This window comes from Euprymna scolopes, chromosome 42 (genome assembly GCF_053919585.1).
Source record: "Euprymna scolopes isolate OS-2025 chromosome 42, ASM5391958v1, whole genome shotgun sequence".
In the NCBI taxonomy this organism is placed as follows: domain Eukaryota; kingdom Metazoa; phylum Mollusca; class Cephalopoda; order Sepiida; family Sepiolidae; genus Euprymna; species Euprymna scolopes.
In genome coordinates, this window is record NC_136523.1 from 38199351 (window position 1) to 38223233 (window position 23883).

Genomic DNA, 23883 nt, shown 5'->3' on the forward strand with positions numbered 1-23883 from the left:
TTTTATAACATAAATAGGTTAGATAAAGTAATTAAGACTAGGAAACTAGATCTAATATTTGTAACCTGTTTTTTTCCTAAGATTAAGGGAAGTGGTGTTTGATCAACACTCATTATGTAAGACACTGTTTTGTTTTTAAATCTCCGAAACAGTGTTTCATGGTAAACAACTGATGATCCCTTAAAAAATAAATTATTACTGGTACTGTAGTGAATTTGAGAGAGCAAGTTTGTGCAGTGATTGCAGGTGATTGAATGACTTACTAACTAAATAGTTTTCTAATGAATGATAAATTTTTTTTTGGATAGTTTTAAAGGTTAAAAACTTCCAAGACTATATATATATATATATATATATATATATATATATATATATATATATATATATATATATATATATATATAAATATAAATAAAGAGTATATCCAGGGTTTGCACAGGCTTAAAATGTTCTTGAATTTTGACTTTTGCCTTGAAAAGGCCTTATTTCTGTTATTGCTTTGAAAAATCCTTGAAAACATAGCAAATGTCTTGAAAAGGTATTGAAAATTGTAAAAATTTGTATTGAAATGTTAAAAATAAAATCAAAATAAATATTTTTTTAAGTATTAATAAAAAATACTATTAAAATATTTTTTTAAATATTAAAAACAAAATCGAAATACATTGTTTTGAAATTGCATAGTATTATTGTGGATACACGAGTTATGCCCCTTTATCACAAAACTACCTTGCATAGTTTCATGGTAAAGATTCAAATCTCCATCTATTTTTGTTCTCATATATAATTTTTTTTTTTTTTTTTTTTTTTTGAGGGGGCACAAGGGGAGAGGAGTAGTGGTGTCATCATAAATAAAATTATTTCTCCCCTCTTTAAAAAAATACTTTCCTTGCATTGGATGGGACTCTCCAATGGCAAGCCCCCACCCCCTCTACAATAAAAATAAAATTGTGATAATTTAAAATTGAAAAATAAGGTCGCCCCCCCTCCCCTCCAAAAAAAAAAGAAAAATGGACAAGACAGCAGCCATCTTGGTTGAAAATTTAAAAGGCGTAAAGAGAGTTAATATTTGAAATGAAATAAAAAGCATTTAAAACTACTTAAAAACACCAAACAAATGATGCGGGCTAGGGTTAGATTGCAAAGTAACTTTTATTGGCTATGGTAATATTCATTTGTATATTTGTTTCTTTTTTTTTTACCAGTTTTTCAAATCGCTGTGGATTGTAAAATAACCTACTTTTGTTTTGAAAACTTGAATTTTGTCTTGAAAAACTTTGAAAAGTCTTGAAAATGGACACGGACTCGTCTAGCTGAAAACACTATCAATAATTCCCCCCACTCTTTATCTGTGCCTGAACCTAAACGTAGATTCCATGAACAAAGCTTCTTTCTGTGGAATTGTCTTTCGTTTTCCTGCTTTCCGGCTGACGACAATATGGTTGTGTTCAAGTCTAACGTAAATAAGTTCTTGATGAGCCGTTCCATATAAGTTATCAAATTTACCAAATTTTCATTACTAATGATTACTATATTGTCCAATTTCTACTGTACACTCTTTGACCCTTATCCTTGAGTGGCCTTTTGGCCTTGATAATGTGGTGATGCCTGTGTAAAAAAAAAGCAAAAACATGGTCATATTTATTACATATGAAAATTCATGTTTTGAAAGATGACAATGTCTGCCCAGTTTTCATCAAACGGAAATGGAATCATGTCATCTTTTCTAAGGCAAAATTTATAGATGATATTGTGATTGAGTGATGACTCCGCTGATAATCCTGGAATGGGGGCAATCAAAAGTTGCTCTGAGCAGACAGCGACTACAAAACTGACCCAAGCATCTGCGAGTCTGAAGAGGAGGAGCAAATGGTGCAGCATTACCTGACGATTAAAAGATTGAATAACAACAATTATGCAAACAACTGTGTAAAAAAAGTGTGAAACTAACGGATGACCCCCCCCCATGCACACACGCACACACCTACGCAAAGGAAAAGAGGAATTCATGAAAATAAATAAAAACTAATCGTATTTTTACTCTTTTTTTTTTTTTGTCCAGATATATCAGACAGAAATGCCGGGAAAGATTAATCAAAATCCGACAATATCTGGCAAGAATCAGGAAAATTACGCTTCGAGGAAAGTAAGTCACTGAAATTTTTGTTTGTTATTTCAGTTTATTTATTGATTAGCAAGGCCACCCGGTGTTGTATGGAAAATACAAGAGTTAAAAGAAAATCTGTTTTGTCTTCTGCATACATCCTCAGTTTTGAATGCATAATGTCTATAACTGCCCCTGACCCTCCAGTCTTTCTCTCTCTCTCTCCATATATATATATGTGTATATATATTATAGCTAAATACAGACCAATTAACATGATTAAAAAGGGAAAATAAAGGCTAGCTAACCAGGTTTCGTTCCTTGCTCTACAGAGCTAAATCGAGGAAAGTATAATTTAAAAAAAAAAAATAGTCATGAATATGGCAAGGGAGAAAAAAAAAAAAGCGGGGGGGGGGACAATTACATAGAAACTAAATTAAGTCCTAAAAGACCTTCTTTTTGCTTGTAAAGAGGTCTCAAGGATTTAATAAAAATAGTTCCTAGAATTTTTAGATGGAAGGGAGAGTGCAACGTACTCAAGATTGTAAACATGTCAGCACTGAAATTTGTTTTTTAATCATGTTAATTGGTCTGTATTTAGCTATAATTTTGTACTCCTCCAAAAATTTTCAAATGCACTGCTCGCTGTGGAGGTCCTATGGTTAACCTCAATATCAATGTTTCACTCGCGCATCAATTACTCTCACTCGTGGTCGAGATGGTTAAGTGGTTGGCTTTTGTTTCCACCTTCGCATCAAGGCTTCCGGGTTCAATCCCGCATCCCGACCAAAACTATTTTTTTTTTTTTCTTTTACACCTTTAAACACCCGGACAACGTTTTTTTTTTTTTATTACTTCGCTTATTCTTTAGTTTACCCCCCCCCCCCCCCCACCTCAGATGAGTCATGACCTGATTTACTTTAAATACTTGAAAAACTGACTAAATTTCATGTACGTCGCGTTAGCTCAGTGTGTTAGCACGTTGGTTCATTATCTAAACGTTTTGGGTTTGAATTGTGGTGTGAGATGTCTTCTTCTTTTTTTTTTTTTTTTTAAATTTAAATATTGAACCAGTGTTATTTAAGCCATTTTCCACGTAACGTTCGTTTTTCTGTTCTGATATCTACCCTTTCCATAAACACCCAGAAGGGGTGAACTGGAGGTCAACTGTGCTTTTGTCCTGTGTCTGCCTATTGGCTGATTAGGATGGGCGCAATGGCAACTAGAAAGCTGATTGGCTAACAAAAAACTCAATAGCATGTGCGTATATATAAACACGAGACAACCACAACTCTTCGCATAAGCCTGACGAATTCTCATGAGAATGAAACTCGGAATATTCTGTGTAGCTTAATTGCCATATACATTTTCATAACTTTATATATATAATGTATGTATGTATGAAGATGCTTTTCTTGTCTGTGATAAAAGCCTAGTCTAAATTTTAATTGAAAAAGGCTTAATAAGCAAATTCAGTACAGATTTTGTTTCAGAAAAAAAATAAACAAGAATGTAAAAATTTAATGGCAAAGTTTTAAATGTTCAAATCGAGAGACACAGAGAAAAAACTTTCATCATTCACTTTGCACGTGATTTGGATATTTTAAACATCGCCATTGAACTACAGTTTACTGCGTGGGTTCTTACAATCTTGCTAACACCATCCCATGAGAAAAAAAAAAAATATGTCGAAAATTAGATTCATAAACAAATTAATGTTTGTTGATTTTTTTTTTTCTTTTTAATTTTTTTTAAAAACAAAATCTGCGTTAAATTGGCTTATAAAACTAACTTTTTTAATATATATCTCTACTATTTATATATCTCTACTATTATATCAAAGGAACTTTATCTATGTTCGTTCCCTATGGACTCTAAAACAGCTGGGCTGATTTGTATGAAACTTTACACAAAATACTTTGTGTCTATTAATGTTCTTAGATATGATAGTATCGGAATGCCTTTGATAAGTATTGATAATCGAAACAATCCAATGAAAGAAGGAACAGGCGATTTTGACTAAAGTTAACATCTTACACAGCCTAACATCACAAGTGCATTTGAGAAGTTTTATTACCACACAAGCCGAAAAGCCCGACAGTAAGTTCTTTGATATGACAGAGGTGCATTGGAAATGTTTTTGTCTAAAGCACAATTTCACAACTTTAATTCAAGCCATTGTATATAAAAATAATTTTATAAATCTCTACAGTGCAACGTAGACTATGACATATTGTGAACTTAGTCACTGCAAGAGGCATGTGAACCTTTCTCCAGGTGTGTCACGGCATGTTCCCAATTAGAGCAGGCAATCAATGAGTGATTTTTACAGATTTCGATGCCATATTTTTATTGGCATCGAAATCTGTAAAAATCACTCATTTTTCAATCAAATTGATTGGTTGCCTGCTCTAATTGGGAACATGCCGTGACGTATCTGGAGAAAACTTCACATGCCTCTTGCAGTGACTAAGTTCACAGTATGTCATAGTCTACGTTGCTCTGTGGAGATTTATAAAATGAATCCCGGGCAATGTTGGGTCACTCTCTCTATCCTTCGGGCCCACCGTGCTACGCGCCCTGAAGGATAGAGGCGTTGAATCTCTACAGTTCCAGGTGACTATTGTCTGAAGATAGTGGTTTCAATCCTATCCAAAGCAGGCCAGAGGATTAGTTGGCCAAAACATGATGAGATGACAACTATGGAAAGCAGTAATAACTAGGACAACAGCATATTCTTATCATTGTTTTGGATTCTCAAGTATATATCCGACACAGTCAGGCACATTTAATCAATCGAGAACCACATCACTCTATATAAAAACATAAGATATTAACTGATATATATATATATATATATATATATATTCCAGTCAAAATAATGAAAAGAATATCCTCTTGTCATAGCGCGAGTAATTTACTGAGGATGCATTCCTATCTCGTCGTTATCCGCATCTTCGTAGTTGCTCTCCCGTCACGGTTACCAATTGACGAAGGCCAGAGGAATAGTTGGCTGAATCGTTGCGAAAGAGCAACTATAAAAAAGATGAGAATGATAGTCCGCAAAATAAATAAATATACAAAATTACACGTCTCAAACAATTCCTATCTATATAATTATAAAATTCTGATGACCTTTTAAGGGGTGTTGTAACCCAACATCCGGTTTACGACTTCCGGTTGCGCATGCGTACATAAACAACGAGACAATAAAACGTATTGTTTTACTGTGTACGTTTTCAATGTCACAATTGTTTTTTTTTTTTTTTTTTTGCATTTAAATTAAGATATATCAAAATTTGAATTTAACTTTAAGTATTATGGTATCTGTTCAGTGCACATTTGCCTATAAGTACAGCAAACCACTTATAACTCAATGGCTGTAAGTTTTTTTTTCCCCCAAAAAGAAACAATAATAAATAGAACGACTAATAGAAATCTCTATATTCTTTTTTCATTTTAGTATAATTTCATAGAAATGTTTCTGTTATGTCACAAAAACTATTTTCTTTACGTCACAAGTGTCAAGCTCGTACATTAATTCCATAGCTAATATAACATACTGACCCAACGGGTCACGGTTAGTCTAGTAATGAAATAAAAATTAACTTGTTTGAAATCATCATTTGATTACAAAAAAAGTGTTGTTTTAATGCATTAAATGTTTGGAACAATAATATTTTTGTTGAGGAATAGCGACATCTTAGAAAAGTCATTCCACGTACAATATAAATTCTTTGTTTTGATTCATTTACTGTAAAAAAAAAAAAAAAAAAAAAAGTTGCAAATAATGAAAGACTGTCATAAAGGAGTATTATCGACTCGGTAATTTTGTTCCGTAATCAAAATTTAATTTAATTTTTATTGTTCTTCATTGGTGACCATTTTTTAAGTTTTTAAATTTATTTTTTGTTTTTAAGGAGAAAATTGGTTCCTCTTCAAAGAAAAGTTGAACGCAGAGAAAAAAGGAGAGAAGTAAGTTATGCATTCTTGGAATTTTTTTTTTTTTTTTTTTTTTTTTGACACTGTTCTGTTTGCCATAAACCAACTCCTTCAGCAGGGTCAGAAGAAACGACAATGACCCAACATCTGAAAACCTATAATAATTAATAACTGCTGGATGGCTGGCAGTTTTTTTTTTTTTGTGTGTGTGTATAGGGATCATCAGTTGATTACCATTAAACATTGTTTTGAAAAGATATATATTAGTGTTGGGACGATTAATTGGGTATCGGAATCGGAAAAATTTGTGCTTATTTTCCGATACCAACAACGATTCTTTTAATTAGCTGTTTTTGATTTTCTTTAAAGAAAAATATTCTACCGCTGATAGTAACACTAAAATAGTGAAGATTGTTGATTTTAACTTTTTAGTGAAACTAAAATCGATAGATCATCCCTCACAAGTGTATCCTTACGTTTAAGAAAATATCTGCATATTTAAACATGTTTTTATGGTAATCGTGAAAAAAATAACAACTTTATAGTTAAATATTTAGAGGTTTATAAAGAATCAGAATCAGTAATTGTATCGGAATTGGGAATTTAATACGGAATTGGTAATTTTATCGAAATTGGACAAAATATTGGAATCGTCCCATCACTAATATATATAAGATTTGTTGTTGGCGTTTTTTGACGATCTTTGCAATTTATGACTATAATAAATTTGTGGCTTCATTTAATGCCATAACCAGCAAAACAAGGTTTTTGTAACATTTCTGCTGTTATTCTTAAATCCAACTTTTGTATCCATTTGTCGAAGTCTTTCATCACCGACCCCCACTACAACAGGGATCACCTCAACTTCTTTCAATTTTCAAATCCTAGCAATCTCATATCATATGTTTATTATTATTATTACTATTATTATTATTATTATTATGCCTGACAGATGCATTCTGGGTGGATCAAAACAGCAAATGTTTTTTATTAAGACAATTTTTTTTTTTTTTTTTTTTTACATGGGGGTCACCACTTATCAAGGCCCGGAGGCCGCTCAGGGATAAGAGTTATTGCGTGTACAGTAATCAATGAGATAGTATTGTAGTAATCATTAGTATTGGAGATTTGATAAAGTGTCTTACTTAAGGGGGCGGTTTGTCAATGTATGCTGTATGCACAGAATCGATTTTAGGTATTTTCATTTTGGATTCGTACATTTATGCATTGACTTTTTCTGCTTTTGAATTCAATATATTCTTTTTAGGCTTATACGTTTACTGAAGCGCATTGAAATAATCATGTGATTATTTAGAAAGCCATTACAAACGTGAGGAGGGGATAGTGTTTTGTAGCTATTGCATACTTTCACCTAACAAAATTAATAACAGATGTTGTAAAGCTTTCATTTAACTGGAATGGATTACTGCGGTAAAATATTTGCATGGTGGGCTCCGAGATTACATTCTAACAAAAAAAAAAAGAAAAAAAAGCACTTCTATACAGGACGCAATAGTGCTAAAAAATACAAAGTCTAAAGCTTTGTCACTAGCTATAAGATTGCATTTTTATGAAAATTGCTCCAGACAAGGCATGAAGCCTCTTGAAATTTTTTATGAAAGTTGCTGCAAACAAGGCACGAAGCCACTTGATATTTTTTATGAAAGTCGCTCCAGACAAGGCACGAAGCCACTTGATATTTTCATGAAAGTCGCTCCAGACAAGGCACGAAGCCACTTTATATTTTTTTATGAAAGTCGCTCCAGACAAGGCACGAAGCCACTTGATATTTTTCATGAAAGTCGCTCCAGACAAGGCACGAAGCCACTTTATATTTTTTTATGAAAGTCGCTCCAGACAAGGCACGAAGCCACTTGATATTTTTTTATGAAAGTCGCTCCAGACAAGGCACGAAGCCACTTGATATTTTTTATGAAAGTCGCTCCAGACAAGGCACGAAGCCACTCTGCATACAGTTGATCCTTGTGATAGTTTCATGAAAGTGTAGAGTTAGATCTGGCATGAATTTTTAGGTCTCATCTAAATTAGGAACTACTTCTAGTCGTTATCGTTGTCAATAACACACTCGTTAGCTTCGGAATGTGTGCTGCATTCTTGTCATCTGATACTGTTGGACCATCCCGGATACAATCCTTGTGTAAGTTTACAAGGCACTTGAGTTACTTGGAGAAATAGCAATGATGAAAATGTCTTCCATGGATTGCTTTGTTGCTTTCGTGGATATTTCAGCCCTAAGGGAGGAAATCCGGACTTTCTTTATTAGGATCACTTTATTTAGAAACTAGCGGGGGTACCCGGCGTTGCCCGGTTGTTTGGAGGTGTGTGCGTAAGGGGGGGGGTAAAGTAAAGAATAAGCAAAAAAATAACCCTGTTTAAATATCAAAATCAAAATAAATCGATGTTAAACTTCTGTAAAAAATCGGCAAAACCAAAACAAAAAAATAAAAAACAGTGAACAAACGTAAAACTTCTTTAAAAAAGAAATCGGAAAAACAGAAAGCATAAATCAGGGAAAAAGATGGACGTGTTCTGGAAAAACGAAAACAAAAAAAACAGGGAAAAGCGAAAAAAAAAACAAAACAAAATGCCATAAATAAACCTTTGATTCGCTTAAATCCAATGGTGCGTTTCACCCAGTCCATTCCAGTTTTTTTTAATCAATTACAAAATGAAATGCCATTCCATTTTTTTTTACAGCAACTACGAACCCCAACCGGTGTTTCTTTGTACTGTCCCTTATATAAACGGATCCGCAATGGTGTAAATGGTAGTGGGAGTAGGAAGAATTTATTAGGAGAAAAGATTTTACAACTTCCATTGATTCTAACCGATTTTGGCAAGAAAAAATATAGGAATCCACGATTATCAAGGAAGTGGAGAGGTAATAGGTCTATAGCACACCTCAGATAATGTGCTGCAGTTTGTGCATATTACATTTGCATGAAATGTCTTGATTTTCAATCCTATTATGGTCAAAATCAGAGGGGAAAAATGCGTTCATTTTATATATATACTAGCATTTCAGCCCGGCGTTGCCCGGGTGTTTGGAGGTGTATGCTGAGCAAAAAAAAAAGAGTAAATTTTTTTTTAATTTGACCCCTATTATGACCCCTTAAAATTTATAGTTTCGGGCTCAAATCACTTTATTAAATTAGATCCAGGTTCAAGGAACCTATATCTAAAATTTCAAGTGTCTAGACCCAAAATTGTCGGAGTTTGGTAGAGTTCTTAAAGGTCAAATCGTTGAAATTTGACCCCTTAACAGCCAAATTTCTGGCTGACACCCGTCACATCGATTTTTCCCAAATCTCAGTACCCGGTATTTCAAATTTCGAGTCTATAGACTAAAAATTGCCAGAGTTATTGCGTAGGGAAATGTACACAGACAGACAGACAGACACGTTCACTTTTATAGATATAGGGAGGATAAGTGATAAAGTGTTTGTAATTTTGTGTTTGTATTGAAAGACATAGCGTTTTTTTTTGCTGAAAATACTCTGCAAAATGGAAGGAAAGCGTCGTATTAGTATTCGTTCTTCAGATGGAAAAAATTGAAATCATTAAATGAGGGACTCACCAGTGTTAATGATGTCTTTTTTTTTTGTGTGTGTGATTTTCATCCCAAACAAGGCACACTACCATTTGAATATAAGGGATTAATATTTGGGACCAAATCTACAAGGATATTATATAGGGAGTTGAGCAGCTAGATGTTTGTTAACATTTCAACTTCTGCATCTTGGTACAGTCAGGGAAGCAGGAACCCGGGAGGGAATTCCAAAGTTCTGGCATCTAAGGATCTCTACAGTGTAGGGTGGGGGTTTGGTGCTTGTGCGGTTAGTCGGGGTGGGGGGTAGTATTGACGTTGATGGGGTGCGAGTGCTTTAAGTTCGTCAGAGTAAGTTACATTAAAATAATTGTAAGATAAAAATGAAATATAATAAGTCCCCAGACATACCTCTCCATTGTACAGTATATCGATACACTATGGCTGACTGGATAGCTTCCGTACATTTATATCGATCTATCTCTGTGTTCCATGTTTAAAAAGGATGTGTCCTTTATAGTATCAGACCTGATGGAATGGTTAATTGTAGGTATATACCGTTTCATACGCTCGAAAAAGTTCCAGCAAAGACCTAACAGCCAGCCATGGTTCTCTCAGAATGTGCTGCTGCCATAGCACACAGAAATCACTTTTTCCACTGCTTCCAACGTAATAGATGTATGGAAACTAAAGCCGCTTTCAGGACTGCCAGCAACCATTGTAAGAAAATAATAAAGAACACAAAAGAGTTGTATGCTCAGTCCGTCAAGTCCAAAGTAGCTGAGCAGCGGCTTGGTTCCCACCAGTTTTGGCAAATAGCAAACAGAATCCTAAACAGAAGTGTGTGCTCTATCCCAACTATCATCAATGGACCAGAGGTAATCTCATCAGCATCAGACAAAGCCAAACTCTTTGCCAAAAACTTTGCAGCTAATTCTACCCTTTGCGACCAAGGTCGCCAACCCCCAATATTTCCTCTTGTATCAGAAAACACGGTATGTGATATACGTATATCTGTACGTGATGTTGCCAAGCTAATCAAAACCCTTGATTCCAGTAAAGCAACAGGCCCTGACGGTATTCCAATTATAGTACTCAAAAAACTTCAACCTGAACTAGCGCCCATACTTACAAAACTGTTTAAACGTTGTCTTAAGGAAATTGCTTCCTATCACCCTGGAAAATCTCATCAGTATGCCCTGTATTTAAGAATTCAGGTGATCGGTAATTCCCCTCTCAGTACAGGCCAATAAGTCTCCTGTGTGTCATGAGTAAGTTGTTGGAATCTGTGTTAAATACAGAAGTAATCAACCATCTCAACAAAAATAACCTTCTTAGTGACACACAATATGGTTTCCGTTCTGCTAGATCTATAGCAGATGTGTTTACAGTTATATCACATAGGATTAGCGAATCTCTCGATGGAAGCAACCTTTCTTAACATATCTAAGGCCTTTGATAGGGTATGGCATGAAGGTTTACTTCACCAGATCTGTAGCTATGGTATAACTAGAAAGGTCTTCTCAATTATTAAATCATTTCTTTCTGATAGGTTCATAAGAGTAGTAGTTGATGGGCAAAAATCAGAAGCTCACAGTATTAATGCTGGCGTCCCTCAGGGGTCCATCCTGGGCCCAACTCTTTTCCTGATCTACATTCATGATCTTCCAAATCACATCCTTACATCATTTGTAGACATTTATGCTGATGACACTACCATCTATGGTAGCACATCTAAGTCAGTAAACGACCAAGTTCTCTCTGATTCTCTCTCCTCTGATCTTGAGCACGTGGTACAATGGGGAAAGGAGTGGCTGGTTACTTTTAATGCATCTAAAACCAAGCTTCTCTCTTTACATCATCAACGTTCTGATCCACATCTGGCATCAGTTGAAATGAATGGCTCTCGTCTTGAGGAGGCCTCAAGTTTTGACAAGCTTCTGAGCTTGACCTTTACTCCTGATCTTAAATGGAACACGTACATCAAATCTGTTGCCAAGGCCACTGGAAAAATGGTGGGATCCTTCTATCGATCCTGTAGATATCTCACTGCTGATGCAATTCTCTATCTATATAAGAGCCAGGTACGTCCAAGGATGGAGTACTGTTGCCACATCTGGGCAGGAGCTGCTAGAAAGGACTTGTCCTGCCATGATAGTTCAAAATAGACTTCGTAGTCTCGTAGAAGATATCCTTTTCTCTTCCCTGCAACCTCTATCTCACAGAAGAGATGTTGCAAGTTTGTCTCTGCTATATCGTTATTTTCATGGAAAGTGTTCGACTGAACTTCATTCAGTCTATGGTGCCCCCTCACCAAACTTTCACAACAAACACTCGTCTAGCTGAAAACGCTATCAATAATTACCCCCACTCGTTATCTGTGCCTAAACCTAAACGTAGATTCCATGAACAAAGCTTCTTTCTTAGAACTGCACGCTTATGGAATTGTCTTCCGTTTTCCTGCTTTCCAACTGACTACAATATGGTTGTCTTCAAGTCTAACGTAAACAAGTTTTTGATGAACCGTTCCATATAAGTTAACAAATTTACCGAATCTCCATTACTAACGATTACTATATTGTCCAATTTCTACTGTTCACTCTTAAACCTTTTACCTCGGGTGGCCTCTTGGCCTTGATGAGTGGTGATGCCTATGTAAAAAAAAAAAAAAATAAATAAATAAATAAAAACAGGCATGGGGATGCAACGTTTCAGCAATGGGACGACCTGCATGTTTTAAGAAGCAACAAGGCAGATTAAAAAACACATGTTTTTTGAATTTTGTGATTTTAAAAATGACGTAAAATTATTCTGGTTTATGTATTTCTATTAACAATTTTTATTGTTAAAAAAATTAATTTTCAGGTATCTTTTTTATTTATTTTATTTTTTTTTTTAATTGATTTCATTATTTGTTTTGTAGGAAAAAGCTTTGGTTGCTGCTCAATTGGACAACGCAATAGAAAAACAATTGTTGGAACGACTGAAATCAGGGGCGGTAAGTCTGATTCGATTATTATTTGATTAACTCCCTTGGATTGATACCTTTTTTTTTTCATTCCAGCTACTCAAATTTTCGTTTGTAGAATTTCATTTATTATTTTTTTTTTAATCGATTTCCTTTTCTTTAAATCTTTTTCCTTTGTTAAAAAAGTTATTCTTTAAATCTTTTTCCTCTTTTTAAAAATATTTTTGCCTTTTTCCTGCTTTAAAAAAAAAAAAAAAATCTTTTCCTGCTTTTTTTTTTTAAAAAAAAATCTTTTCTTGCTTTTTTTAAAAAAAAAATCTTTTCTTGCTTTTTTTTTTTTTTTAAATCTTTTCCTGCTTTTTTTTTTTTTAAATCTTTTCCTGCTTTTTTTTTTTTTTTAAATCTTTTCCTGCTTTTTTTTTTTTAAAAAAAATCTTTTCCTGCTTTTTTTTTTTTTTTTAAATCTTTTCCTGCTTTTTTTTTTTTTTAAATCTTTTCCTGTTTTTTTAAAAAAAATCTTTTCCTGTTTTTTTAAAAAAAAAAAATCTTTTTTCCTTTCTATTTTAAATCTTTTTTCCTGCAATTATGTGTATTATTTGGGGACGGTGTTAGCCACTTTACATGGGGTTTTGTGGGAGGGGACCATGTCACTTGAACCTGGGTTGAGTGGTAGGGAATTTGTTTTCCTGATTTATCTGCATGAAAATACCATCCCCCTTTTTTTTTCTTCTTTTTTCTTGTTCTTTTTTCTTTTTCCATTTCTTTTTTTCTTTTTCCTTTTCCCTTTTCCTTTTCCCTTTTCCTTTTTCCTTTTCCTTTTCCCTTTTTCTTTTCCTTTTTCCTTTTCCCTTTTCCTTTTCCCCTTTTCCTTTTCCCTTTTTCTTTTCCCTTTTTCTTTTCCCTTTTTCTTTTCCCTTTTTCTTTTCCCTTTTCCTTTTCCCTTTTTCTTTTCCCTTTTTCTTTTCCCTTTTCCTTTTCCCTTTTTCTTTTTCCTTTTTCTTTTTCCTTTTCCCTTTTTCCTTTTCCCTTTTTCCTTTTCCCTTTTTCTTTTTCCTTTTCCCTTTTTCTTTTTCCTTTTCCCTTTTTCCTTTTCCCTTTTTCCTTTTCCCTTTTTCTTTTTCCCTTTTCCCTTTTTCCTTTTCCCTTTTTCCTTTTCCCTTTTTCCTTTTTCCTTTTCCCTTTTTCCTTTTCCCTTTTTCTTTTTCCCTTTTCCCTTTTTCCTTTTCCCTTTTTCCTTTTCCCTTTTCCCTTTTTCCTTTTCCCTTTTTCTTTTTCCTTTTCCCTTTTTCTTTTTCCTTTTTCCTTTTCCCTTTTTCCTTTTCCCTTTTTCCTTTTCCCTTTTTCTTTTTCCCTTTTCCCTTTTTCCTTTTCCCTTTTTCCTTTTCCCTTTTTCCTTTTCCCTTTTTCCTTTTCCCTTTTTCCTTTTCCCTTTTTCTTTTTCCTTTTCCCTTTTTCTTTTCCCTTTTTCTTTTTCCTTTTCCCTTTTTCCTTTTCCCTTTTTCCTTTTCCCTTTTTCCTTTTCCCTTTTTCTTTTTCCCTTTTCCCTTTTTCCTTTTCCCTTTTTCCTTTTCCCTTTTTCCTTTTCCCTTTTTCCTTTTCCCTTTTTCCTTTTCCCTTTTTCCTTTTCCCTTTTTCCTTTTCCCTTTTTCTTTTTCCCTTTTTCTTTTTCCCTTTTCCCTTTTTCCTTTTCCCTTTTTCCTTTTCCCTTTTCCCTTTTTCCTTTTCCCTTTTTCTTTTTCCCTTTTCCTTTTCCCTTTTTCCTTTTCCCTTTTTCTTTTTCCCTTTTCCCTTTTCCTTTTCCCTTTTTCCTTTTCCCTTTTTCTTTTTCCTTTTTTCTTTTTCCCTTTTCCCTTTTCCTTTTCCCTTTTTCCTTTTCCCTTTTTCTTTTTCCTTTTCCCTTTTTCTTTTTCCTTTTTCCTTTTCCCTTTTTCTTTTTCCTTTTCCCTTTTTCTTTTTCCTTTTCCCTTTTTCTTTTTCCTTTTCCCTTTTTCTTTTTCCTTTTTCTTTTTCCTTTTCCCTTTTTCTTTTTCCTTTTTCCTTTTCCTTTTTCCTTTTCCCTTTTTCTTTTTCCTTTTCCCTTTTCCTTTTTCCTTTTTCTTTTTCCTTTTCCCTTTTTCTTTTTCCTTTTCCCTTTTTCTTTTTCCTTTTTCCTTTTCCCTTTTTCTTTTTCCTTTTCCCTTTTTCTTTTTCCTTTTCCCTTTTTCTTTTTCCTTTTCCCTTTTTCTTTTTCCTTTTTCCTTTTCCCTTTTTCCTTGTTCTTTCTTGTTCTTTTTTCTTTTTTTCTTGTTCTTTTTGTTTTTTCTTTATTTCTTTATTTCTTTTTGTCTTTTTTATTTCTTTTTTACTTGTTTTTTGTTTTTCCTTTTTTTCTTGTTTTTTCTCCTTTTTTCTTTTTTTCTTTTCTCTTTTCTTTTTTCTTTTCTTTTTTCTTTTCTCTTTTCTTTTTTCTTTTTCTTTTTTCCTTATATATATATATATTATTTATTTTATTTTTTTTTTTGAAAAAGAAATCCTGTAGAGTGCTTGATTATAAGGAAAATATGAAAATAAGAGCGCATTTTTATATATATATATATATATATATATATATATATATATATTTCTTGTTTTTTTTTGCTTACAGAGTTTTTAGATGAGACAAGTCATTGGTACCATCAGTTTCAAATCCGATAATTATGACCGTTTTATATACCCATATCAAGCTCTCGTCAGCCAATTCTCATCAATATCATCGTGAGTATTGGCTGACGAGAGCTTGATATGGGTATCTAAAACAGTCATAATTATCGGGTTTGAAACCGACAGTACCAATGACTTGTCTCATCTAAAAACTTTCTGTAAACAAAAAAATGTGTGCGTGTCTACACCCCTCCAGCTGAGACCACTGTCATTAATTTTCCCCACTTTTTATCTGTGCAAAAATCAGAACATAGATTCCATAAACAAAGCTTCTTTCTTAGAACTGCATGCCTGTGGAACTCTGTACCGCTTGCCTGTTTCCCTCCTGACTTCAACATGGATGTCTTCAAGCCCAACATAAACAAATTCCTAATGAACCACCCCCTTAAGTAATGACACTTTATAAAATCTCAAATACTGCAACACTATCCCATTGATTACTGTACACACAATAACCCTTATCCCCGAGTGGCTTCTGGGCCTTGATAAGTGGTGACTTCCATGTAAAAATATATATATATATATATATATATATACTGATTTCAAGGCCGTCGCTCATTTTTAAAACTTTTTATATCACGTTTAAATGATAATATCTACGACTTAACAAGGGGCGTCGCCTCTCTATTTAATTTGCCTGACTTTGAAACGTCAAATATTCAACATTTTCAGATCGGCACGTGTTGCTTTTGTTTTTCGGTATATAAAAAGCAAAACTCGATTCGAATCACTGGCCCACAGCCAGTGGTCTATAGAAAGCGATGTAACGTTTGGTCAATGTCGACTTTGTCATATCAGACAGTTGCTTTCATTTCGAAACAAGACACGCCCCCTAATAAAAACTGTCCTGTAGAAAATGTTAACTGCTGAATAGCTATTGCTTACGATCGCCGCATGTGCATTAAGCTTTTTCGTATAAAAAAAAGAAGTTAAGGGACTCGCGGTAAATAAAACGCTGTCCCGCAATCAAAGTTCACGTAATTAACTCGTCAAAAACGGGCACCTGCCAGGTCACACTTTTTTTTTTCGCACTTTACTATTTTCTAACTGCGCGTCAAGGCTTCGATTGTTTTTTTTAAAACGACCAACGATTTTTCTTTTCATTTTCCCAAAAACACGCACACTTACAAACACCTGGGCAACGCTGGGTACCCCCCCCCTCCGCTAGTCTATTTATATAAAAGGCAAACGTGTCGTGTGTGTTTGTATGTCCGCTAAAAACTTTTCTCATCCGCATCGTACATGCATGAATGTGGCATTGGTAGAAAGAGTAATCTGTTAGACAAAAAATATCAAAGAATTGGAAAAAAATCGGACATTATTTTGTGTAGAAATATCGTTTTGTTTGAAGGAGGGGGGGTCAGATAAAAACCTGGCTTTCGGTGCGATTTGCAAACTGCACATGCGCAAACTGTTGATATGTTCTTTCGTTTTAAATAGCTAAATTTGCAATATTATAACATCTGCGTAATCATGGGCACATCGATAAGAGCATTCGGTTACTTCAGTTATTATGCCAGTTTGCATCTTTTGCTTTCAGTTTCGCTGATGACACTGAATCCCTTTTCTTTTTTCCTTTTTCCTCTTTTCTTTTCCTCTTTTCTTTTTCTTTTTTCTTTTTCTTTCTCCTTTTTTCCTTTTCCTTTTTTCTTCGTTTTCTTTTTTCCTTTTTTCTTCGTTTTCTTTTTTCCTTTTTTTCTTCGTTTTCTTTTTTCCTTTTTTTTCTTTTTCTTTTTTCCTTTTTTTCTTCGTTTTCCTTTTTTTCTTCGTTTTCCTTTTTTTCTTCGTTTTCCTTTTTTTCTTCGTTTTCCTTTTTTTCTTCGTTTTCCTTTTTTTCTTCGTTTTCCTTTTTTTCTTCGTTTTCCTTTTTTTCTTCGTTTTCCTTTTTTTCTTCGTTTTCCTTTTTTTCTTCGTTTTCCTTTTTTTCTTCGTTTTCTTTTTTTTCTTCGTTTTCCTTTTTTTCTTCGTTTTCCTTTTTTTCTTCGTTTTCTTTTTTTTCTTCGTTTTCTTTTTTTTCTTCGTTTTCTTTTTTTTCTTCGTTTTCTTTTTTTTCTTCGTTTTCTTTTTTTTCTTCGTTTTCTTTTTTTTCTTCGTTTTCTTTTTTTTCTTCGTTTTCTTTTTTTTCTTCGTTTTCTTTTTTTTCTTCGTTTTCTTTTTTTTCTTTTTCTTTTTTTTCTTCGTTTTCTTTTTTTTCTTCGTTTTCTTTTTTTTCTTCGTTTTCTTTTTTTTCTTCGTTTTCTTTTTTTTCTTCGTTTTCTTTTTTTTCTTCGTTTTCTTATTTTTCTTCGTTTTCTTATTTTTCTTCGTTTTCTTATTTTTCTTCGTTTTCTTATTTTTCTTCGTTTTCTTATTTTTCTTCGTTTTCGTTTTCTTTTTCTTCGTTTTCCTTTTTTTCTTCGTTTTCTTTTTTCCTTTTTTTCTTTGTTTTCTTTTTTTCTTTGTTTTCTTTTTCCTTTTTTCTTTGTTTTCTTGTTTCCTTTTTTTCTTTTTCTTTTTTCCTTTTTTTCTTCGTTTTCTTTTTTCCTTTTTTTCTTCGTTTTCTTTTTTCCTTTTTTTCTTTGTTTTCTTTTTTCCTTTTTTCTTTGTTGTCTTTTCCTTTTTTTCTTTACTTTTTCCTTTTCTTTTTCTTTTTTCCTTTTTTTCTTTTTTCCTTTTCTTTTTCCTTTTTTCCTTTTTTCTTCGTTTTCTTTTTTCCTTTTTTTCTTCGTTTTCTTTTTTCCTTTTTTTCTTTGTTTTCTTTTTTCCTTTTTTCTTCGTTTTCCTTTTCTTCGTTTTCCTTTTTTTCTTCGTTTTCCTTTTTTTCTTCGTTTTCCTTTTTTCTTCGTTTTCCTTTTTTTCTTCGTTTTCCTTTTTTTCTTCGTTTTCCTTTTTTTCTTCGTTTTCTTTTTTTCTTTGTTTTCTTTTTTCTTCGTTTTCTTTTTTTTCTTCGTTTTCTTTTTTTTCTTCGTTTTCTTTTTTTTCTTCGTTTTCTTTTTTTTCTTCGTTTTCTTTTTTTTCTTCGTTTTCTTTTTTTTCTTCGTTTTCTTTTTCTTCGTTTTCTTTTTCTTCGTTTTCTTATTTTTCTTCGTTTTCTTATTTTTCTTCGTTTTCTTCGTTTTCTTTTTCTTCGTTTTCCTTTTTTTCTTCGTTTTCTTTTTTCCTTTTTTCCTTTTTTTCTTTGTTTTCTTTTTTTCTTTGTTTTCTTTTTCCTTTTTTCTTTGTTTTCTTTTTTCCTTTTTTTCCTTTTCTTTTTTCCTTTTTTTCTTCGTTTTCTTTTTTCCTTTTTTTCTTCGTTTTCTTTTTTCCTTTTTTTCTTCGTTTTCTTTTTTCCTTTTTTTCTTTGATTTCTTTTTTCCTTTTTTCTTTGTTGTCTTTTCCTTTTTTTCTTTTCTTTTTCCTTTTTTCTTTTTCTTTTTCCTTTTTCTTTTTTCCTTTTCTTTTTCCTTTTTTCCTTTTTTCTTCGTTTTCTTTTTTCCTTTTTTTCTTTTTAATTTTTCCTTTTTTTCTTTGTTTTCTTTTTTCCTTTTTTCTTTTCTTTTTTCCTTTTTTTCTTTGTTTTCTGTTTTCCTTTTTTTCTTTGTTTTCTTTTTTTCTTTTTTTTCTTTTTTCCTTTCTTTCTTTGTTTTCTTTTTTCCTTTTTTTCTTTGTTTTCTTTTTTCCTTTTTTTCTTCGTTTTCTTTTTTCCTTTTTTTCTTCGTTTTCTTTTTTCCTTTTTTTCTTCGTTTTCTTTTTTCCTTTTTTTCTTTTCTTTTTTCCTTTTTTTCTTTTCTTTTTTCCTTTTTTCTTTTTCTTTTTTCCTTTTCTTTTTTTTTCCTTTTCTTGTTTTTTCCTTTTCTTTTTCTTTTTTCTTTTTTTCCTTTTTTCTTCGTTTTCTTTTTTCCTTTTTTTCTTCGTTTTCCTTTTTTCTTCGTTTTCCTTTTTTCTTCGTTTTCCTTTTTTCTTTGTTTTCCTTTTTTCTTCGTTTTCCTTTCTTCGTTTTCCTTTTTTCTTCGTTTTCCTTTTTTCTTCGTTTTCCTTTTTTCTTCGTTTTCCTTTTTTCTTCGTTTTCCTTTTTTCTTCGTTTTCTTTTTTTTCTTCGTTTTCTTTTTTTCTTCGTTTTCTTTTTTTCTTCGTTTTCTTTTTTTCTTCGTTTTCTTTTTTTCTTCGTTTTCTTTTTCTTCGTTTTCTTTTTTTCTTCGTTTTCTTTTTTTCTTCGTTTTCTTTTTTTCTTCGTTTTCTTTTTTTCTTCGTTTTCTTTTTTTCTTCGTTTTCTTTTTTTCTTCGTTTTCTTTTTTTCTTCGTTTTCTTTTTTTCGTCTTCTTTTTTTCTTCGTTTTCTTTTTTTCTTCGTTTTCTTTTTTTCTTCGTTTTCTTTTTTTCTTCGTTTTCTTTTTTTCTTCGTTTTCTTTTTATTTCTTCGTTTTCTATTTTTCTTCGTTTTCGTTTTTTCTTCGTTTTCGTTTTTTCTTCGTTTTCGTTTTTTCTTCGTTTTCGTTTTTTCTTCGTTTTCTTTTGTTCCTTTTTCTTTTGTTCCTTTTTCTTTTCTTCTGTTCCTTTTTCTTTTGTTCCTTTTTCTTTTCTTCTGTTCCTTTTTCTTTTCTTCTGTTCCTTTTTCTTTTCTTCTGTTTTCTTTTCTTTTGTTCTTTTCTTTTTCTTTTTTCTTTTCTTTTTCGTTTTTTCTTTTCTTTTTCTTTTTCGTTTTTTCTTTTCTTTTTCTTTTCTTTTTTCTTTTCTTTTTCTTTTTTCTTTTCTTTTTTTTTCTTTTCTTTTTCTTTTTTTCTTTTTTCTTTTTTTTTCTTTTCTTTTTTTCTGTTTTTCTTTTTTTCTGTTCTTTTTTTCCTGTTTTTTTCCTGTTTTTCTTTTTTTGTTCTTTTTCTTTTTTCTGTTCTTTTTCTTTTTTACTTTTCTTTTTTTTCTTCTGTCCTTTTTCTTTTCTTTTTTCTTCCTTTTTCTTTTTTTCTTCCTTTTTCTTTTTTTCTTTTTCTTTTTTATTTCCTTTTTCTTTTCTTCCTTTTTCTTTTTTTCTTCCTTTTTCTTTTCTTCCTTTTTCTTTTCTTCCTTTTTCTTTTTTTCTTCCTTTTTCTTTTTTTCTTCCTTTTTCTTTTTTTCTTCCTTTTTCTTTTTTTCTTCCTTTTTCTTTTTTTCTTCCTTTTTCTTTTTCCTTTTCCTTTTTCTTTTTCCTTTTCCTTTTTCTTTTTCCTTTTCCTTTTTCTTTTTCCTTTTTCTTTTTTTCTTTTTTCTTTTTTCTTTTTTTCTTTTTTCTTTTTTTCTTCCTTTTTTTTTTCCTTTTCCTTTTTCTTTTTCCTTTTTCCTTTTATTTTTTTCTTTCCTTTTATTTTTTTCTTTCCTTTTATTTTCTCTTTCCTTTTATTTTCTCTTTCCTTTTATTTTCTCTTTCCTTTTATTTTCTCTTTCCTTTTATTTTCTCTTTCCTTTTATTTTCTCTTTCCTTTTATTTTCTCTTTCCTTTTATTTTCTCTTTCCTTTTATTTTCTCTTTCCTTTTATTTTCTCTTTCCTTTTATTTTCTCTTTCCTTTTATTTTCTCTTTCCTTTTATTTTCTCTTTCCTTTTATTTTCTCTTTTTCTTTTTTCTTTTTTCTTTTCTTTTTCTCATTTTTTAAAAAATTATTAATGAGTTATCTCTCCTCCTTTTTTATCTGTTCTTTAGTTAATCATAAATTTAATTATCTTAAAAGTAAAACTGCTTGATTAATTCGCATGATTTTTGGAATATGATATTTTTGTTTTGTTACAAGTACGTACATCATACAGATTTATCTTTTCAAATCTTATTTCAAGATGAATTTTATATAAGTTTAGATGGTCTCCAAAACTTTGTTCCTTTTTAGCTGGGATCGTCTTGAAAATATATTTTTTATTTTTTTTTTATCCCATTTTCACCCCAAACAAGGTACAGTGTCACTTTGATGTAGGGGGCTACTACCAGAGACAGTAGTTGCAGGAATACTATGTAGGGAGTCGAGCAGCAAGATGTTTATTCACATTACTTTGAACTTCTGCATGTCAGTACAGTTGGGAAAACATGAACCTGGAAGGGAGTTCTGGTGAAGAAACTATTAGAGTAGAAGGTTTTCTTACATCTAGGGATCTCTACTGTGTAGGGGTGGGACTTTGCTGCTTGTCATGTTTGTCGGGGGTATTTATATTGAGGGGGGGGTACAATGCTTGTAGTTTGTTGGAGCATCCACCATTAAAATACTTGTAAAACAGGCAGAGGGATGCAACATTTCGTCGATGGGACAGTCGTTGAAGATTAGATGACAGTTCAAGACCAATCAGGTTGGCGACTCTTTTGAATCCTGTCTAGGAGCGAGAGACAAGTAGCAGATGCACCAGCCCAAATATGACAACAATACTCCATACATGGGTGAACTTGTAGAGGTACAGGATACTTTTTAACTTTCTAGCATGGTAGAGAGAGCCTAACTTTCCAAATATTCACTATAATCTATATATCTATAAAAAGTGTGTGTGTGTGTACATTTTCCTTCGCAATAACTTTGTCAATTTTCAGTCTAAAGACTCGAAATTTGATATACAGGGTACTGAGATTTGGGAAAATCTTTGTAATCCGTTTTCGGCCAGAAATTTGGCTGTTAAAGGGGTCAAAGTTCAACGATTTGACCTTTGAGAACTCTACAAAACTCATCCGACAATTTTGAGTCTAAACGCTTTAAATTTTAGATATAGGTTTCCTTGGACATGGATCTAACTTAATAACTTGATTTGAGCCCAAAACAAATGTTAAGGGTCATAATAGGGGTCAAAGTTAAAAAAATTGACAGTTTTTTTTTTCTTTTTTTACTTTTTGCTCAACACCTCCAAACACCCAGGCAACGCCGGGCTGAAATGCTAGTATTTAATAAGACAATATTTAATTTGATTATCAAATCCGTGATTTAACGCGTATATATTTTTTCATATGTAGTTTTTCTGCTACTTCGCGAGCCAGCCATCTTTTGCTGCTGCTTTCCACGCACTATATGACATACTCCTCTCGAGTTTCATTTTCACAACATTTCGGTTGATGTAATCTGCAACCTTCTCGAGGTGTATCTGTCGAACTCAGAAATTTGGACGGAATTTCGAATGGAAATTTCACGTGGGAGGTGTGGGGGGGGCGGGATTGCATGCTGTCGTCTCATTAGCCGTGACTGGATAAAAGAAGTCCTAAGCAATTTGCAACAAGTAAGGTCAAAGGTTACGTTGACCAAAACGTGAAACTGACCATCAAGATAAGAACAGTCAACTGAAAGACCCAAATTATACGAGTTACCCTTGTTTGTCATTCAGTTTTTAGTGAATACTAGTGGGAGTGCCCGGCATTGCCCGGGTATTTGGAGGTGGGGTGGGGGGGTAAATCTAAACAAAATGGAAACAAAAGAATAAGTGAAGTAATAACCCTTTTTAAATATTATACAAACACCCAAACACACACCCACCCAAACACACACACACCCACACCCAAACACACACACACACACCCACACCCAAACACACACACACACACACACCCACACCCAAACACACACACACACACACACACACACCCACACCCAAACACCCACACACCCACACCCAAACACCCAAACACACACACACCCACACCCAAACACACACACACACACCCACACCCAAACACACACACACACCCACACCCAAACACACACACACACACACACACACACACACCCAAACACACCCAAACATGCACACACGCACACAAACCCGCACACACACAAACCCGCACACACACAAATCCGCACGCACTCACACACACTCGCACGCACTCACACACACTCGCACGCACTCACACACACTCGCACGCACTCACACACACTCGCACGCACTCACACACACTCGCACGCCGCACACACACTCGCACGCCGCACACACACTCGCACGCACGCACACACACTCGCACGCACACACACACACTCGCACGCACGCACACACACACACTCGCACGCACACACACACACTCGCACGCACGCACACACACACGCACGCACACACACACACTCGCACGCACGCACACACACCCGCACGCACACACACACACACATTTTGCCTTTTATAAATATAGAAGATAATTTTAACTGCAATTCAAAGTTTAATTTGTTGAATTTTTTAAAAAGATTTTCAGTTAAACGTTAGTTTGTTTTTCTTCCTAAACACTATTAGACATACGAGAAATCTAACTTTACTAGACGGACACCGAATTGCCATTTAAATAAAAAAATTTTTTACAAGGCCTGGAGGCCACTCGAGGATAAGAGTTGAATTAATGAGTGTACAATAGTCAATGGGACAATATCGTAATAATCGTTAGTAGTGGAAATTTGGTAAATTGGATTTCTTAAGGGGGGATGGCTCATCAAGAATTTGTTTACGTTGGACTTGAAGACGACCATATTGTAGTCAGTTGGAAAGCAGGGAAATGGAAGAGAGTTCCATAGGTGTGCAGTTCTTAGAAAGAAACTTTGTTCATGGTATCTAGATGAAGAGCGTGGGCCATGTTAAAGATATAAATATTTATTTGTGCATGCGTAGAACTAGCATTTTTAATCGACTTACACCAGCCAAGTTTCCAATTTTCCAATTAACAGCTATTTTAGTCGTTAAAGACCAAATTGAATTTG

The 23883-nt window shown here is 33.1% G+C and overlaps 1 protein-coding gene across 1 annotated transcript in view; it reads left to right on the forward strand.

Annotated features, from left to right (window-relative positions):
• Positions 1-23883, forward strand: part of LOC145267026 (protein MAK16 homolog) — a 63993-nt gene that overhangs the window by 12835 nt on the left and 27275 nt on the right. Inside the window, exons 5-7 of the mRNA XM_080122956.1 lie at positions 2063-2146; positions 6025-6079; positions 12538-12612. Coding sequence (XP_079979082.1) covers positions 2063-2146; positions 6025-6079; positions 12538-12612 — 214 coding nt within the window. The remainder of the gene's footprint in view (positions 1-2062; positions 2147-6024; positions 6080-12537; positions 12613-23883) is intronic.